The following is a 19,832-nucleotide window of genomic DNA, read 5'->3' as shown; positions in this document are numbered from 1 at the left end:
GCAGGAGTTTTCTATAAACTTTTATTTGCTCTGCCATCTTAAATAGTGTTGACCTAGAGGAGAAACTGCAAGTCTCAAGACTACCCGTTAGAGTAGACAATCTTAAACAGTGGGGACAACTCCACATTTCCCAGCTTTAACACATGACTTAAATTGGCTCTGCAGGGAGACTCTAAATTGTCTCTGTCTCCTCCAAAAACAACACATGTGCTTTCTCTGCACTTCAGAAAGCTTTATGTGAACTAAACGCACAGAGATGAAGACAGAAGAGAGCTTAGGTTGTTAACTCATAGACCTAGATTAAAATCCTCCCTGCCAATTTCTAGCTGTGTATCCTTGGGCAAATTCATTTTTCTGAGATTCTATTTGCTAATGTGTGAAATAAAGATAAAATAAATTCTAATTTTCAGGATTTTTGTGAGGCTTATATAAACAAAGTATTATTTTACTTTATAAACAAAGTATCTGCCTACCACACATTAAGCATCCAGTAATTGGTGTCCATAATATTGCTCTAAACTTGGAAAAATGTAGATATAATTATGAATATGTATTTCTTTTAACCTAATCAATCATTCCTGCCACCTCCATGGCTTTACCCAAACTAGCCCATTTATCCCTCAATTCTCCTTTACTTCAAAAGTTGCAGCTCAAGGACTACTCATGATGCCCCACCACACTCTCCATGATGAAAAATGGATTCTCCTCTATGAATTTCCAGAACACTTCCTGTGACCCTCACATAGACACATGCCTCATATGACCTTCTACCATAATCAGCTTTTTTCCCCCTTAAAAGTTAAAGCCTGGTACAAAATTATGAATTAGAAAATCCCTCCCAAACTGTCACTTTTCCTGTGCGCCTTCCCTCCACTTCTCACTTCTATATAGTATCTTTTAACAGACACTGACACTCTGAAATATTAGTTCACAGATATAACCATGAAAAAGAGGAGGAAAAAATAAAAAGAACTGATTGAGGGGCCAGCCCCATGGCTGAGTGGTTAAGTTCTTGTGCTCCGCTTTGGTGGCCCAGGGTTTCGCCGGTTTGGATCCTGGGCGTGGACACGGCACCCCTCATCAAGCCATGCTGATGCGGCGTCCAACATGCCACAACTAGAAGGACCCACAACTACAATATACAACTATGTACTGGGGGGATTTGGGGAGAAAAAGTAGGAAAAAAAAAAAGTACTGATTGATTCCTAATGTTTATCCGTATGAAAATCCAATAATGTATAAATATATATGTGTATATTTAGGTATATATATTTTGTGACTAGGTCATGTGTGAAAGGCACATTTGGGCAAGTGAAATTGCTCCTGTAAAATCAATCAGTTGAGATGGGAACATTTATTTAGGTGGAATCTGTGTCATATTTGCCCTAAAAGTGTGGTAATACACTAAGTTGAGACTTTATTCTTTAAAAAAGCACTAATTATAAAGCTCATTTTTTCCAACTTGATTACAATTATCTTAAAGAAGGTCTTGCACTAATCAATTTTCAATCTCCCAGAGTCCTTTGCATACAGTAGACTCTCGTAAGTATTTACTGAGAGAATTCCAAATGCTATTCACATTATCAATTCCCTGATAAAATTATAATAGTCTGCATGGTCCTCCACCCCAAAATAGAAGCTAAGCTCTCCCTACAATTTACCTTCCTCTTCATCGTCTTCTGGAGGAGAAGGTATCATGGAACTCTGAGATCCAGACTGAGGCAGGCGAATTGAGGGACTGGCTGTAGTTTTCCTCCTCTCTCTTTCTGATTCACTTTCCAAGCACACAACTTCGTATAAAGTGTCAGTATTGTTCTTTCTCTCTTTTTGCTTTATCTTGAAAATGAAAAACATTAAGAGGTAAAATCATTTCTGAATTGAGCACTACTTCTGATTTCACAGAGGATTTGAGAATAAAAAGGTATTACTGTGAATATCTACACTAAATGTAATCCTTTCTAAATAAGAAACTGTATGTTTAAATTTAAAAACCCTTAGGAAAATAGAGTGTTTAATGAACAGGATTCTAGTTCTGCAATTTTATTTATTGCCTTCAGACTATATCATCAGACACCCAACAACCAATATTTAGTAAGCGTGAATTAAAAAGTTAACCATTCTGTAGTTTCCAAGTTACTTTAAGGTGTTCTTCAAGGTTTCCATATATACAACTATACATGAAAAAATTCTTTTAAAATATTCTAAAACAAAGTTTATGACTAAGAAAGTACTCTTATTTCCATGTTTTCCCCCACTCCTTTAGCTTAACTGAAATACCGTGGGAAACTTTTCTTCAAATTAAAGCTACAACTAGGGATAGGGGTAGAGGTGACTAACAGAAAAGAGATTAGCAGAATCTACAAACATTTTATTAACTCAAATTGGTTTGTAGTTTGATTTTATTTTGAGGAAACATGTAACAGTTTAAATTGACCTAAGTTAAAAATTAAGAACAAGGAATATAAAACTTTACCAGTAAAATATTTAAACATATTAACATTCCATAGTTCAGGCAGTTTGAGGAGGAGGAAAAAAGTGAAATACAGAGCAGGAGGAAAGGCAGAACTGTAGGAAAAGAGAGAAGCATTAAGTAAAAATACAAAAAAGAGAAAGGGGGGAATAAGAGGTTCACTAGGTACAGAAATGCCAGGCAGAGCAGATTTTATCATCTCAATGTTCATTTGGGTTCTTAAGAAAAATTACCCCAATCCTGGAAGGCCAAGATAGTGGCAACATGTCCTTTCAATATCATCCTGAAGAACTGTTTAATACAGGAGTCGGTAAACTTTTCTGTAAAGGGCCAAATAGTAAATATTTTAGGCTATGTGGGCCAGTAGTCTCTGTCCAACTACTCAACTCTGCCATTATGGTGCAAAAGTAGCCACAGACGGTAAGTAAATGAGTGTGGCTGTGTTAAAAAAAACACTTTATGAAAACAAGCACCAGGCCAGATTTGACCCATAGACTGTTGTTTGCCCACTTTGTTTTAACATGTCTACACAAGGACTACTTAATTTTCTAGATGAATAAATGATTTTTACTTAGCTGCCTACTATTAACTAAGGACCCAGAATCTGTGAAGTTATATATTAACTTGTAGATTTGTGTCCAGAAGATATGTAAATGATTTCTGTCCAATAGAAAAGATAACCCAAAGGTTACCTATAGGACATAAACCAATTTTGTTTTGTTCTAACCTAGCAATCTTGTTCTAACATTCTTTTTTTTTTCTTTTTTATATAAAGGAAGGACTATATAAACTTAAGTTCCTCAAATACTTAGCACTGGTTTTACCATCTTACTGGTTCCCTCACTACCTAATGAATTAAATTAAAATCTTTGACATACGTTCATTCTAAATTTGTAATTATGATTTTTAACTTTTAAATACTATAGTTTGATAGGGAATAGGATTTACATTTTTTGTTTTGTTATAAATTACTCTTTGAAACATTAGTTAATTGCTATCTGCAACAGTTCCAAGATGAACAATAGCTCTTTATCTTTAAAGAAATTTCTGAGACTACACACATGTGCTAAACCTTGCAGTTCACCTAGAAATTCTTCTGTACGAGTGACCAGAGCAATACTGCCTTTTCAAGTCAGATAAACATAAGAGTCGAGAACTAGACCCCATTTCTAAGACAAGAACGCCAGCTATTAACAATGTTGCTCATTGAAGACGGGTATTAGTACATGGGGGTTCATTACACTATTCTTTTTATTTTTGTGTATGTTTGAATTTTCTATAATAAAAAGCTTTTTAAAAAGGATTCTTAAAAGACAAAATAAAAAGTAGACTTAAATAAATGGAAAGACTCACATGTCCTTAGATAAGATGACTCAACATCATAAAGGTGTCAATTCTCCCCCCAAAAATACCAATAATTTCTTTCCAGAGCTACAAAAGTTGAATCTAAAGTTTCTATGAAAATAAACCATTATGAATATTCAGCAAAACTCACAAAAAGAACAACAACTAGGGAGGAAGGCAGCCCTACCAGACATTAAAACATATTATAAAGTCTACTTAATTAAACCAGTGTGATATTGGTGCATGAGTAACATAACCAATGGAAAAGAATATAAAAACCAGAAAGAGGTCCAAACACACATGAAAATTTGGTATATGACAAAGGTGGCATCTCAAATTACTGGAGGAAAAGTAAGACTTTTCAATGACTGGTGTTGGGACAAGTGGATGGCCATTCGGGAAAAGATTAAATCAGATCCAAACTTTACATTATACACCAGAATAAAATACTAATGAATTAGAGATCTAAAAGTAGTAAAACGAAACCATATAAGTAATAAAAGAAAATGTGTAAATTCTTTTATTACTTGAGAGTGGAGAAAGCACTTCTAATTATGACCCCAAATACAGACACTTTAAAGAAAAAAACTGAAAATTCAAGCATATAAAAAGAAACTACACGGAAAAAAAGTCTAGAAGACTCATAATTTAAGTCAAAAGCCAAGTGACAAACCAGAAGTATTTGCATCTTATATCTTTAAGTGTTAATCTCTCAAGTATATAGACAGCTTCTAAAAATTAAGAAGAAAAAGGCCCAAATGAAAAAATATGAAGAGACAATTCACAGAAAAGGAAAAGAAAAATCACCCTTAAACATATGAAAAAATGCTTGTCTGCATCAGAGAATAAATTAAAACTACCAGCAGATCTTTAAGTTTTACAACACACTCTTGACAAGCCTGTAGAGAAACAGGTACTCTCATAGTTGGCTAATCTCTATGGTTATAGAGGGGAATTTGGCAAATGTAACAAAATTACATAAGCAAAATTAACTCATGTGCCAGTGATGCTAAGAGGAACTTACTCTAAACTTCACTTTCATAAAATCAAAACAACACATGCAAAGGGTTCTATATTGCAACATTATTTGGAACAGCAAATGACTGGGGAAAAAAACCAAGTATCCATCAATAGAGGACTAGCTGAAAAGATCATATCCACCCAAACAACACACTACTACGCTGTCATTAAACAAGAATGAGGAAGATCTCTATGAACTGATGTGGAATGATCTCCCGCATATATTAAGTTAAAAAAGTAAGGTGCAGAACAGTATATGTTACATATGTTAGTTTTTGTTTAAAAAGAAAGTTAAAAATATATAGGAGTACTTTATTATTTTCACAAAAAGAAACACTGGAAAGATAACAGAAGCCAATAATAATGCTTTCCTATGGGGTTTAAGGGAGGGAGATATGAATGAAAGTATACATTTTTACGTAATTTTGACTTTTGTACCATATAAATATTTTAAATATTCAAAAAATAAAATAAACCTAAAAGGGAAAAGACATACCCTAAGCCCCCAAATTGAAAATATGGAAACAAATGAATCTAACTATATGTCAAATGGTAACATGACTACAATGAAAAAAAAATATTGCAAATAACTTGAACATAGTACTGATTTTATAATCCTACTGGAACATGTTCAAAGGACAAAAAAAGTTCCATAAAATCTTAAACTTCACTGAATAGTTTTATTATTAATTGCAATACTGATTTTTTTAAATGACTATCAACAAACGAGAATTTAAAACTTTACAGATTCGAATCGCTTCATATTACATATCTATTTTTCATATATGCAGAATAAGAAACATGCAAAAGTACATAGGTATTACAGTTATATGAATAAATGTTTCTCCCAAAATTTGTTTAAGCATCTATAGAAAAGATGAGATAATACATTAAATATTTTCGAAATCTCTTCATTTAGAAGTTTACATATTGACTTTTATATACTGATATTAAAGTATGGGTTTCATCTCCAACAGAAAAAAACTTATACAACATAAGTTGTATGTAAATTGCAGTGTGGCACTGTATAATATTGGAGAAATGGTGCAAGTTTATCAATTGTTGCTAATTATCCCCAAGAGTAACTGTATTAAAATATAACCTTGTCCTCACTGGAATTTTAAATAATTGAAATCTGTATTTCATAAACTCATATAATAGTACCATTCTCAAAAGACATTTTACAGCTTTATAAAGATTTTGCTATAAATTTGCTGGGAGCAATAAAATAAAAATCACACATTAAAGGTGTTTCCTGCATACTATTTTTAATTCTTTGATAAAACGGGATAAAGCCAATAAATATATTACTGTTATTGCAATTAAGATATTCAATATTATAAAATATATAAATGCAAAAGAAAAGAAGAAAATCTTGTAATGGTAACTTACTATCCAAAATATGTGAATGAAATCAATTGATTCAGGCAAGGAGCATCCACGGATGCTAAAATCATTAGTTAGAAAGTTGCTGAGGAGGAACGTACTAGGAAATTGACAAAGTACCACCTAAAAGATTACTTGCTAAACGCAAAGAGAAAACTCTATTTTCACAAAGGAGAAATCCAGCAGTCACCACCTTAACCAAGTGATCACACTTTCCAGGAATAGTGGAACAATCTACCCTCATATGCCTCCAGATTTAGCAGTTGAAGAACTCTGGTATAGAACGCATTTTCATATTTTTTATCTTGAGAGGTACAGCAGCTTACTGCATATGTGTGCATGTGCCTGTGTACGTACGTACACACACACACACACACACACACACACACACACACACAGAGCAAACAGAAATAAGAGGCCCAGGTTTCCAATATGGTTATACTGCTTAACTGTCTACTTACTATTTATTTATTATTGACCACATCACATACTCTTTCAGACATCTGCTTCTTCATTTATAAAATACTAATTTTATAAAAGATTTTTTAAGTCCCCTATAGTCTCTGGCAATAAAATTCTATACTTCTCTAGTTTTAAGAATGCTTAGTTGGTTTTTTTAATTCACCTTATGTTACTGTTGGAAATATAGTTTTTGGACTATTTTCTTACTCTTTTAATAAATGATACCTGAAAATTTAAATCCAAGAAATCAATCTTTCTTTCCTCACTAATTTTAAAAGTTTCTTCTCTTATATCATGCCATCTTAACATAACAATCCCCACAGTTGGGAAGGCTTCCAGGCTAAAAAGGAGTTACTGAGTCACCAGATAATTTTAGTGGGGAAAAAAGAAAAGAATCAATTTTTAAATGTGTATTTTTAAAAACATTTCTATAATCATTTTCCCATACTGACGGCCATATACAGAAACTATAAATTTTGTATTTTAAAAATTTGGTCTGTAGCATTGTTTCCTTTTCTGTCTAATGAGAACTGCATAGTGGTTAAAATTTTAAATTGTGCTTAATTTGATTTAAGTAAATCCTAAAAATACTCTTACAGAAAGAAAGACAAAAGGAGAATGTTTCTATGGAAAGAAACAGCCAGAGGGCTGAGACTCTTAGAAGGCTTAGGTATGGATCTTGTTCACACAACATTCCACGCCATCTACTAATTTTACATCTCTGGATCTATAAAATGAGAATACTATCCTCAATGGATTACTATAAAAATTACAAAAGACAGAAAAAGTGAAAGTAGCTAGTAGAATGATGACCACAGTAGAGCCTCCATTACTGGTAGCTGCTATTACTTTTTAATGACATGAATGTAAAAGAGGGAATAAATAAACTTACTTTTTAGGTTACAAAGGAGGAGATTAACAGTGCTCTAAGACAGCAAAAAGTTGTTCAAATTCTTCACACTCACTCTCTCTCCTTTTCCACTCCCTACCCCTCACACACGTGCCCCACGCCCCCCAAAATAAGACTTATCCAAATAAGGAGAAACATGAAAGATTATTCTCAGGAATTCTCTGCCCTCCTCCCAGCTTCCACATATAAACTACTGCTTTTTGCAAAGAAAATATTGAAAACTCAGCCTATGTTTAGCTCGTAACCTTAAGAGTGAGTCTAGCGTAGTCTATTCAAGCTATGTCTCAGGTATACATATGTTTTTGGCTAGTTTACCTTGCCAAGTCATTTGTTAGCCTAATTAGATACAATATTCTAGACTAAACCACAAAAGTAATATCCCTATAAACCCATGCAGTCTTTGAATCCAAGGTTGTATAACATAAGACCTCAAGGGAAAAGCAAGATCGGGGAATCTTATTTATGTTCACTAAGAGAAAAGAGACAGAATTCTAATTAAAGAGAATATTTTTTTTTACATACAAATTAATACCAAAAATATTATGGCATTAATTTTTACTTATCATCTCTTATTCTATAAACTATTAGGAATCATTCTCACTCACTCCTCAAACTTTTAAAATGATGCTTGTAAATTGGTTTTCTTTCGGAAGCATTCTTCCCTTGAGGTTGATCCTCGAAATCATCAATGCTGTTCTGATTTTATGACTTAGTGTTTTATTTTCCCTCTGTCCCACTGAGGTTCCACAGTCCCTCTCAATCACAATAGCTAAAATGTATGGAGAATATACTATACGCCAGGAACTATTCCAAGTGTGCTGTATAGTTTCTCACTTAATGGCACAATAACACTATGAGGAAGATTCTACCACTGCCATTTTTCAGCTGAGTAAACTGAGGCTCAGAGAGTTGAAGGAACTTGCTCAAAGTCATAAAACTAGTCAGTGGTAAGATCCATGTACTCTGACTCCAAAGCCAAGTTCTAGATGATAACCCTACACTAATCCTCTGCTCCTGCCACAGTATAGAGATGGGAGAACAAGTGCTGGGACCCAGGTTTACTTTGTCTCTTAAGACAACACTGAAAAGAAATCTCTATTCCTATTTTTCTTGCTACACTTTTCCAACTATAACCAAAAGGGCTAACTTGGATACGCTGGAATCAAAATATTTATTGCTACAGAAAAATATATACAAGTAAATCCACATACAACACTATAATTTTGTATAATGGAAGATCAAAGTTACATGTAAATAAAATCAATTCAACAAATATTTATTGCGAACTATGTTCTAGATGCTAAGGATAAATCAGTGAACAAGACAGATTAGGAATACTACCTTAGGACAGGTCTCTAATATAGAAAACAGATAAAACAAAAATAAGTATATTAGGGGCTGGCCCCGTGGCCCAGTGGTTAACTTCGCAGACTCTGCTGCAGGCGGCCCAGTGTTTCGTTGGTTCGAATCCTGGGCGCGGACATGGCGCTGCTCATCAAACCATGCTGAGGCAGTGTCCCACATGCCACAACTAGAAGGACCCACAGCGAAGAATACACAACTATGTACTGGGGGGCTTTGGGGAGAAAAAGGGAAAAAAATAAAAATCTTAAAAAAAAAAAAAGTATATTATGTGGTATACTAGAAGGTAACAGCCTTGTAAAAAAATTAAAAATATATCAGTTGGGGGAAAGGGGATGGCAGTACTAGCGGAAGAGCAGGCAAACTGCAGTGTTAAATGGGGTAGTCATGAGTTCCAAAGTAGTAACTCTGAGCAGACTTGAAGATGATGAGGACTTGAAGGAGGTGAATAATAGCAAGTGAGATCCAGGGGAGGAACATTCCAGGTAGAAAAAACAGTTAATAGCAAAAGCCCTAAAGAGCATGGTTAGAGCAGAGGAAGCAAGCAAGAAGGAAGAGTAGTAAGAAAGGAATTAGTTTAAGATGTAATAGGCAGCAAATCAGATAGGGTCTTATAAACCACTGTGACTTTGACTTTTATGGAGTAAAATACGGTTAGAGGATTTTGAGCAGAAAAATGATGACATGACCTTAGGCTGCCATGTTAGGAATATATCACAAGAGGACAAAAACAGAAACAGGGAGATGAGTGAAAAGGCTACTGCAATAACCCAGGTAAAAACGATGATTCGGATGAGGTTAATGTAATCTAGGTGGTAACAGGTGGTCAGATTCTAGATATGTTTTGAAAGTAAACAGAATTTCCTGACAGACTGCATAAAAGGTGTGAAAAATCAAAGTAAAATTCTTGGTCCAAGCAACTATTAGGAGAAGATGCTCATGAACTGAGATAGTACAGACAGGTAGATAGAGCATTTTAGAGGTGGGGGATGAGATAATGAGACCTTTTTGGAAATGGTACATTTGAGATGCCCTGAAAGCTAAGTGAAAGAGGGGTATTTAAAGAGAATGGACTGATCATCCATATCAAATGTTACTGATAAAGCAAGTAAGATGCAGAGTCAGATTGACCACCGGATTTAGCAATTTAGGTCACTGTGAACTTGATTTCTTTCAAGGAGTTTTGATACAAAGGAAAGCAAAAAAAGGAGCAGTAAGTAGTGGGGCAACTGGGGCCAAGAAAAGCTAAAAGAAGGGAACAGAGGTTTCATCTGTTGCCCACCAGAGGAAAGACAGAGTATGGAGTTTGACCAAATTAACTGACAGATTTCTTTTTAAAAACTGATTCTCAGAAAACCATAACATAGGCTCTACAAGCTATCATTAAAAATGTCTAATATATATTCCAAAATTACTAGATAGGCAAAGGAACAGAAAAACGTGACTCAGTAGACATTAGAATTAACACTCAAGGATTTATAAAGTAGCTTTATTATAATTATGCTCAAGGATATAAAAGAAAATCTGCTTAAAATAAAAGAACAAAGAGGAAATATCATAAAAAACCCAAAAACTATAAAAAAAAAAAAAAAAAAGAACAAAACAGACATTTCAGAAATAAAAAATATAAGATCTGGAATTTTGAAAAAATTCCTTGAATGGACTTAACAGCACATTGGAAGTGACAAAAGAAAGACTCAAGTGAACTTGAAGACAGGTCAACAGAAACTATTCTAATTGAAGGAAAAACAGAAAAAAAGATTTGAAAAAATAAGTAGAGCCTCAGAGCTCTGTGGGATAATATTAAAAGATCTAAAAAATGTGTAACTGTAATCCCATGAGGAAAGAAAAGAGAGACGAGGCAGGAAAAAAACTTGAAAGAAATAATGGGCCAGGGGCTGGCCCCGTGGCCGAGTGGTTAAGTTCGCGCGCTCCGCTGCAGGCGGCCCAGTGTTTCGTTAGTTCGAATCCTGGGCGCGGACATGGCACTGCTCATCAGACCACGCTGAGGCAGCGTCCCACATGCCACAACTAGAAGAACCCACAACGAAGAATACACAACTATGTACTGGGGGGCTTTGGGGAGAAAAAGGAAAAAATAAAATCTTTAAAAAAAAAAAAAAAAAAGAAATAATGGGCCAGATTTTCCCCAAAACTGGTAAAAGAAAAACATAAATTTAAAAATCCCAAAACCCAGCAAATGCCAAGCAAGACAAACAGAAAGAAAACCACACCTAGACACATCATAGTTAAATGTCTGAAAATGAAACATAAAAAATAGTCTTAAAGGCAGCCAGAGAAAAATGACTTATTACATACATAGGAACAAATATAAACACATGCTAACTTCTCATAAAAAACTACTGGAGCCAGAAGACTGTGAGACGATATCTTTAAAGTGCGGACAGAAAAAGACTTTCAACCCAGAATTCTACAGCCAGTAAAACTATCCTGCTGGAATGAAAGTGAAATAAAACATTTTCAGATAAAGAAATCTAAGAGTTATGTCTTTAGCAGATCTGCACTAAAGGAAATCCTAAAAGTTCTCCAGGTTGAAGGCAAGTGAGACCAGATGGAAACTTGCTTCTACAGGAAGAAATGAAGAGCAACAAAAATGATAAATAGGTGGGTAAAAATACAAGACATTTTTTCCTCTTAATATTTGGAAAATATATATGACTGTTTAAGGATCTAACAGATAGCTTAGATTAATGATAAATCAACCTCAGAAGTGGTTTCTCCTTTCTTATTTCCCTCTCTCCCATATTTACAGAAAAGTACAGTACCTGTTTCAGTTTTAAAAAGAAATTTTCAGTAGTACTACGTTTGCTGAAGGGCCAGAATAATCTCTCATTAGGTGAGCAAACTCGGACTTTTGTCTCCAGGAGAAATCGAACAGGCTCTTGTACTTCTGTTATTACCAAATCAACAGCTGTGGTCATAAACAACACTTTATCTAGAGAGAGAGAGGAGAAACAAAAACAATGGAAATATATCTCCTCATGTGACTAATTTAAAAGTAATTACTTTCAATACAAACTTTCAAGATATCTTAAGGTAATCCATCAATTAAATAAAAATCTAAAACAATCAGATAAATTGCTGTTTGGGAAACTTTTTTCTGTATTGAGAATTCTTTTCTTGGATAGACTCCTTGAAGCAGAGTTAGCAAGTGATAGCAGTATACAATTTAAAGCTTATGAAATGTACATTCAGGTTATTTTGCAAAAATGGCATATGGCTTCTTTATGTCACTCTTGCCAACACTGGGAATTCTCTTTTAAAACCTTGGTTAATAAAAGTAACTATCTATTATCCCTTACCCATTTATCTATAGTGCTATGAATAAACGAAAGAGAAAAAAGTGAAAAAGCAAGTAACGTTACATTTTCAGGACAGAATATTATGAGCCCTTAAGTGACATTCAGGAAGAGTAGGAACTATCTTGAAAAAGGTTGTTCATACACAGAATAACTGAAACACACAAGAAACTGGTCACAGTGGTCTCCTTTGGGGTGAGGCCCTGGAGACTTGGTAGAGTTTTACTTTTCCCTATATATCCTTTGAATTTTTAACCATATGTGCATACATTATCTCTTCACAAAAATAAATAAAATTTACAAATCTGTAAATAAATAAGTACATAAATAGAAAGGCAAGGAGAGGAAGGAAAAATGAAGGGGAGAGAGAGGGAAAATAATTGGGGAAAAACGATACTTGGTTTACAGGTCAAATTTAATAATAAACTCAGAGAATTATTCAAATTCTTTGGTTTCAACAGAATTAGGTAAACACTGAAATGAGTGGTCCTAAGGTTTGAGTTTCCTCTTGGGACTAAAATTTCTGTTCATGATGTTAGCAATTTCCATCACCTTTAGGAGTTTCTTCATTTACAACTTGAAAATGTGGGGATTTTGGATTCCAACTCCCAGTAATAACATAGGACTTTCCATCTGAACTTTTGCCCATAGATTCCTAAAGAAAAGAGTAAAACCAAACATTAGTGCCAAAGTAAGTGAACAACAGCTAACCCCTACTTTGCTGTCTTTAAAAAACAGGAGTTACAAGAACATAAAAGAGGGGGTCAGCCCAGCATAGCAGTTAAGTTTGTGTGGTCGACTTAGGTGGCCCAGGGTTTGACGGTTCAGATCCTGGCCACGGACCTACACACCACCTATAAAGCCATGCTGTAGCAGGCATCCCACACATAAAGTAGAGGAAGATGGGCATAGATGTTAGCTCAGGGCTAATCTTCCTCAAAAAACAAACAAAAAAAACCAAGAAAACAATATAAAAGAGGATCAGATATTTAAGAAAAATGTGGTAGAAGTGTATGTGAATGATTACAGTTAAAATTTTAAAAAGTGCCAATTAGGGGCCAGCCCCATGGCCGAGTGGTTAAGTTCACAAGCTCTGCTTTGGTGACCAGGGTTTCGCTGGTTCAGATCCTGGGTGCGGACACAGCACCGCTCATCAGGACAAGCTGAGGTGGTGTCTGACACAGCACAACTAAAAGGACCTATAACTAGAATATACAACTATGTACTGGGGGGCTTTGGGGAGAAGAAGAAGAAAAAATTTTTTTAAAAAAAGAGAGAAGAGAAGACTGGTAAGAGATAGTAGCAAAAAAAGAAAGAGAAAAACGTTCCAATTATTTACGCAATCGTTCCTGAAAAGTTATATGTAAAGAAAATGCTTGTAAATCATATTAAATTATAGAAATATTAGGAAAATTTACTACCAAAACCTATGAATTCTTCTATCAAGTAAATAATTACCACATACAGTTTAGTTAGAAAAATAAAGGTTTTCATATGCAATACTACTAATACCACCTGCTTTTATAAAGTTCACGACAGTTTGCAAATAATTCTCTCTCAAATTTTCTCCCTTGTTTCCCACATCAACCCTACATGATAAACAAGAATTATTCACTATCACACAGTCAAGAAACTGAAGCTGGGACTAAGTAGGTCTAAGATCAGACTAAGTAAATACCAGGTCAGAAATAAGGAAATTCCCTTATCTTTGTTTACTGTTTTAGCGCTTACAAGAACACCTTCATAAACATGTTGAACATTAGATTAAGATGAGACAAAAGTGAAAGAATCTTTATTGAGGAAATACTGAATAAGCTTAAAAAAAAAATCCTTACCAAATCTAGTAAATGCATGTCACTATTTCGTACATCTTTTCCAGGGCTAAGGAGAAGACCAAAACACCTGCAAAAAAAGAGAACTACATAAATTTGGAAAAAAGATAACACAAAAAAGATGTTTTAAAGTTAGGACACTTAAAAAAATTCTTATTGATGAAAAGAAGGACATATTAAAACTAGCAATAAATTAACATTGCCAAAATAAACCTTACTTCTTTAACTGAGATAAGCAAATTCTATGTTTGCCTTTTATTATCACATAGTTGAAGGCAGCATATCAGCTTAAGATTTATGGGAGATAATTCAAAGTGAATGAACTATTCACTTTAATAATCAGAAGAATTCCTTAGGGAACAAAATATTTTACAATTACATTTTTGAACATGGTACATGACTATTCCACTAGATTGATAAAAACTAAAATTTTTACTTAAGCTAAACTTACTAAAAATGTTTACCTTTCAATGGCAAGTTCTTTATTAGTTGTTTGTTGCACATAGATGACAATCTTCTTATCAATTCCTTGGCGCAGTTTAAAGCACTGTCTGTCCTTATCTTTAGGAACTGCACTGTAGAACAACATACTTCATTAATTTTCCAAAGTATTTTATTACGACACACAATAGAACAACTTTTGTTATGATTTGACACCCAGGCACAGAAAAGAATCACAGATTTGATTTCTATGATTCTGAGTTTCAAATCATAACAGAAACTGAAAACTCATCTGCCTCTTGATGTGAAAATATCATCATTACTGTATGTAATCCACTAAACCATTTATAAAAGCTAGAAAAACCACTCTATGCCCCCTAAATTGTGGCTTTAGTTTTGTCTTTTTGTTGCTGTGAAAATTTGCAAAGCACCTAGCATGGCATCAGCACACAGGTGCTCACAAAAACGTTAGGTTTTTTTTCCTTTCTATTCAGTCACTTGTTTTTACAAATAAATTATTATCACCTTAGTAGTTTAAATATATAATGAAGAAAAGATACTTAATCATAGATCTTTGAATTTCAAAACAACATGCCTTCAAAAAATAATACAGATGAGGGTGATATGGCCAAAAGTCAGCTGTTGCCTAACACTTCCTGTAAGCAGTGATAACTTTATTGTAAATCTGTGTAATAAGTATAAAAATAATAGCAATGTTAAACATCAAAGTTAAACATCAGCTTAAGAAAAAAGTTCAAAATATTCTTAAAATGACATTTTACCAAAAAAACCCCCTAGTCTCCCACACACCACTTTCTGTAGCTCCTTTGTTTTCAAAGGCAAACATCTGCCTATGGCAATCAGCCAATATGCAGCAAATCTAAAGTGTGTTTTATTACTGTACAACTTTAAGATAATGGCAACAGAACCATTAGAAGATACTATACAAAAGGCTACATGAGAGCTATGAGTACCTACTCAAACTAAAAAGTGGCTCCGAAGAAATAAAATCAGTTTGAAGCCCATCTGCTCTTATACAGTAACCAATTAAAGAACATTTTATAACACTGAGATTAGAAAATCAAAGAATGTTAGCAAAGGAGTCTAGAAATGACAAACAGGCGCAAAGAAAAACTTTTACATACCAAACTGTTAAATATTTGTGGCTGACAGAATTTTCACCTATAAGGATAGGGACAGGTCTCAATTTTCAAGTGATAATAGATACACTAGTCTCTATGTGCTGTGGAGGCTAAAGTACAAATAAATATAGTATCTCTCAGCAGTATTTAAAACAACAATGGATATAAAGTCTCTGGCGTCTTGAGTCTGAAGGACAAGGAAAAGATACATTAACAGGAAACAGATGGGGAGAATGTAAGCAGGAGAAATTCACTTCACTTGATATCAGGGGCTCTAGTAGGGTCAGGGGACCCAACAAAGTAATTTTACATTTAATTCTAACTGTATAAATTAAGAAACTGAAGTCCTGGCTTCATTTCCCTGGTTTTCTTTACCTATAAAACAAGGACAATATCAAATACCCAGCCTATCTAATGGGGTTATTTGGTAGATTAAGACAAAAGTGAAGTGCTTTTAATGGGATAAATGAAAATGCTTCAACTTCCTAAGGGCAAAATTGAAAGGCAGGTTTCTAATTTCAATAATGTAAGAATTACACTTTTTCAGAAATGAAAAGAAGAGCATTAATTCCTGCCACGGCACTTTTGTTTGTTATTTATGTTACGGTAAAACCACAATCTATCTTGTGCTATGGTTAATTACATACACATATATTTCTGGGATAGGTGGTTAAGTCATATGGGTATACTACTGTATTTTTTTTGAGGTATAATTGACGTACAACATTAGTTTCAGGTATACAACATAACGATTCAATATTTGCATATATTGCAAAATGCATCATATTTTAACCATCCGATTCTGGTCAACATTTAATTTCCACTTTTTAATTTTGCTATTATATATGGTGTCAAGGGGAACACTCATGTTGATAATTCTTTGGGCACCTCAATGATTATCTTTGTAGATAAATTCCTAGACATATTATGAAATCACTGGACAAAAGGAATTGGCATTTGACAAGTTCAAATCTGACCAAAAAAGACATACTTTTCAATGACTTCATCACTATATAAGGTTACACAACACCAATTTCTACTATAAGTTACAAATTCAGTAAAACCATGCAACAAAAAGAGAACAAAGCCCTAACAAATATGCAAAGCAAATCTGACCATCCAGGGATTTTCTCTACAGCAAGTCCTTGGTATGAAGGTGAACAGAACAGGGATGTTTTTGATTGTAATCATTCTGTCCCGAATATGCCTCATCTCAGAAGGAAGAGAAGTTATTCTAGTGCTTCTCTTCTGAGAGATCTTAGAAATCTCCTACTCATAACTGGAATTCACAAACAGGATCTACATAAGTATCTTCAATAAAAGGAAAAAATACAGTTTAAAAAACTGTTTTGTTTCTTAAAAAGGAAAAAAGTTATACAAAATTTATACCAACTTTATAGATTATAATTTCCACTTCCCAGGGCAGGAATGCATACTGCAGGGAAGCACCATGTCACAGTGTTGCTGTGAGAAAAGAAATATAGCTAATGAGAAAGTACAGAGCACAATGCCTCATACTTTAGTGCACGAATCAAAGCGGAAGCTGCACTGTACACTAAATTGGCCACCAGATGGCATGACAATTCCGAAGTCTTTGAAAGGAGATCAAGAGTTATCAGTTTTCCAAACAAATGAGCCAGTCATTATGCTTTTTTAATTTAAAAGCAAAATATTAGAAACTATTCATATTTTGATGTAATTTCACTTTACCCATTTTATGAGGGAGTCATGGAGGAAAGAGACTTCTATATGCAACCAAATATGATCCCCAAAAGTGCCCATTTGGTGATACGGGCTATGGAGTGGGAAAAAAAAAGTCCATCATCTTGCAACCATAATATTTTAAAGTTAGAAAGGATTTGAGAGTCCAGCCACTTCGTTTTATAAACAAGGGCGGTACTGCCAGGAGATGTAAAGAAACTTGGAAAAGGTCACATTGTTATTAGTAGCAATAATTAAATGAAATCTAAGTTTTTATTTCTATTCCAGGGTTTTTTTTCACTACTCTAAGAAGTATCATTTTACTTAAAAATCAAAACCAGTTATTTCTGACCCTATATGCAAGGTTAGACTTCACAGACCTCGTTTCTCCCCTTCCAATGTGTTCAGATAAACTCTAATAGTAAAACCGGATCTCAACAGCCTTAAGATCTTTAGATTATTAAAACCAACCAAAGACAAAACAAAACACAAAAAACCCCCAGCAAAACAAATATAGCTACAAATTCAGCTGACTTGGCTTCTGTCATATCTCACATGAGGCCAGTTACTTTGAAACTGACTAGAAGAACATGGTAACGTGGTATGTTTTCCCACGTGAAAGGACTTTTTTATTGTTTTAAAATTCTTCAAATCTTGCCTCTGCAAATTTGCCTATTTCTTTTCCATTATTACTTACAGTTAAAAAACACCTCTACCTATAAAAGCAATCATTTCATAGTATGACAGTTATATAATCTGATCTAGAGTTTCCCTCCAACCACAGATAATACAGCATGTTAATATAAACCCAAAGAAAATGAGTAAGATCTCCTACCTAAAATAACCTTTACCATCATCTTCTTTTATTTCTAAAGACACAGAGAAGGTAAAGATGTCACTCTCAGGAGTCTGGGGTGCAGCAGTTGCTGAAAGTGGGGTCTGCTTGGCAGAACGGCGGAAGGCAGTGGCAAAACTGTAAAGTATCCGGCTTACCTACAACCAGATATGTTAGGAAATGGGCTGTTATGACAACAAATAAAATACTCTTGTTAAGGCTGAAGGTTACCTACTTTGTTGAGGAGAGTAATTCATCTTTCCCCCACTGATTTCTGTTGGTAAATTATCTAATTTGTTAGGTCTATAAAGCAAAAAAAAGTAAAAATGGCCAAAGGGGTTTTAAAAAAGAAATGGTGTAAACTCTAGAAATCCAACTGAAAAATTATCTCCTAAATTGTTAGAAACTATCTGAATATATTTATTACAATAAAAATAATCCTATCAGTTTAGCTCTAAAAGAACAGTTTGCAAACGGGTCACTGCTAGAACCAAGATGCCTATCTAACCCAATCAAAAAGCAGCCAACTGGTCTCCCGTAACTCTTAGCAACAAAAATGTTCTGGTTAACCAAACTTTTAGTTTATTTATATTTCAGTCCACAAGGATGGAATAAATAAAACACTAGCAGAGAATTCCATCTGGCTTATAAGTGACCATAAGTACTGTAATCATATCAACATAGTGAGGGTACAGGTGAAAGTTCATCTGCAGACAGTTTTAAAGACTTACAGCTTCTTGTATTTCACACCGGAAGACGTGTATTCTGAAAAGCTCTGCATTGTAATGACTTTCGGTGAAAGCAAAACAGTCGCTCTCAGGAGTTCCATCATGCCCTCTGACACAGAAGAGAATTTTGTAGATAGGATAGTTTGCTATTTCAGTGTTTGTCTGAGGATCTAAAAGTCTGCTCAGAAAAAAAGATGTATGTAAAGAGATTAGAGAGATTATAGACTATTTTCACTACATCCATATTATGATTCAAGATCATTATTTCTATAAGATTGCAGAAACCACTTCTGGTACGCTAATAATATTAATCTTAAGTCTTGATTAAAAAAGTCACATGTGGATTCCTGAAGTTACTGATTACATAATTTCCATGGTACTAAAAACTAATAATCCTGTTTTAGGGAGGCAATCAAGAAGGCAGTAACAAAAAATAAGTTTCTTATACAGTCTGTAACTAAATAAAGACTAGATCAATGGGTAAATTAGACTACCAAAAGAAATCATTAAAGCTGTGCTTTTTATTTTCTCCTAAAAGAATGACCTAATCTGCTTTATTATTTAAAAAAATAAAAAACTGATGTGCTTTCTCAGAGTGAAACACGCTCTTTTAATTCATGGCGAATAAGGGGTGAGAGAGTGTACAAAATGTTAACACCTAAAAAAAGATAAAATCAAAAGGATGCCATACAATGAAAATCAAAGAGATGTCATTCATTCAAAATGTATTCGTTCACCAAATACTTCTGTGATGCTAGTAACATTCCAGGCTCTGTTCTGGGCACTGAAGACAAAAGTATGAAAGGACTGAACAGAAATTATGCAATTTCAACAGTGAATGGGCAGGGCCATTGATGGAAAAAGCCCAGGGGACACATA

General features: G+C 34.2%; 1 protein-coding gene across 16 annotated transcripts in view; it reads right to left on the bottom strand.

The window, feature by feature from the left end:
• The window catches only part of RABGAP1 (RAB GTPase activating protein 1), a 160,742-nt gene that overhangs the window by 92,801 nt on the left and 48,109 nt on the right, over nucleotides 1–19,832 (bottom strand). For all 16 annotated transcript variants that reach the window (XM_008517924.2, XM_070596371.1, XM_070596380.1 and 13 more), the window contains 7 exons: nucleotides 18,957–19,131; nucleotides 18,226–18,383; nucleotides 14,571–14,681; nucleotides 14,110–14,176; nucleotides 12,827–12,929; nucleotides 11,741–11,910; nucleotides 1,662–1,836 (listed from right to left, as the gene is read on the bottom strand). In XM_008517924.2, the coding sequence (XP_008516146.1) occupies nucleotides 1,662–1,836; nucleotides 11,741–11,910; nucleotides 12,827–12,929; nucleotides 14,110–14,176; nucleotides 14,571–14,681; nucleotides 18,226–18,383; nucleotides 18,957–19,131 (959 nt within the window). The remainder of the gene's footprint in view (nucleotides 1–1,661; nucleotides 1,837–11,740; nucleotides 11,911–12,826; nucleotides 12,930–14,109; nucleotides 14,177–14,570; nucleotides 14,682–18,225; nucleotides 18,384–18,956; nucleotides 19,132–19,832) is intronic.

Source organism: Equus przewalskii, chromosome 26 (genome assembly GCF_037783145.1).
Source record: "Equus przewalskii isolate Varuska chromosome 26, EquPr2, whole genome shotgun sequence".
Taxonomy (NCBI): domain Eukaryota; kingdom Metazoa; phylum Chordata; class Mammalia; order Perissodactyla; family Equidae; genus Equus; species Equus przewalskii.
The sequence above is the reverse complement of the archived record's forward strand: the minus strand, read 5'-3'. Positions and strand labels throughout refer to the sequence as shown.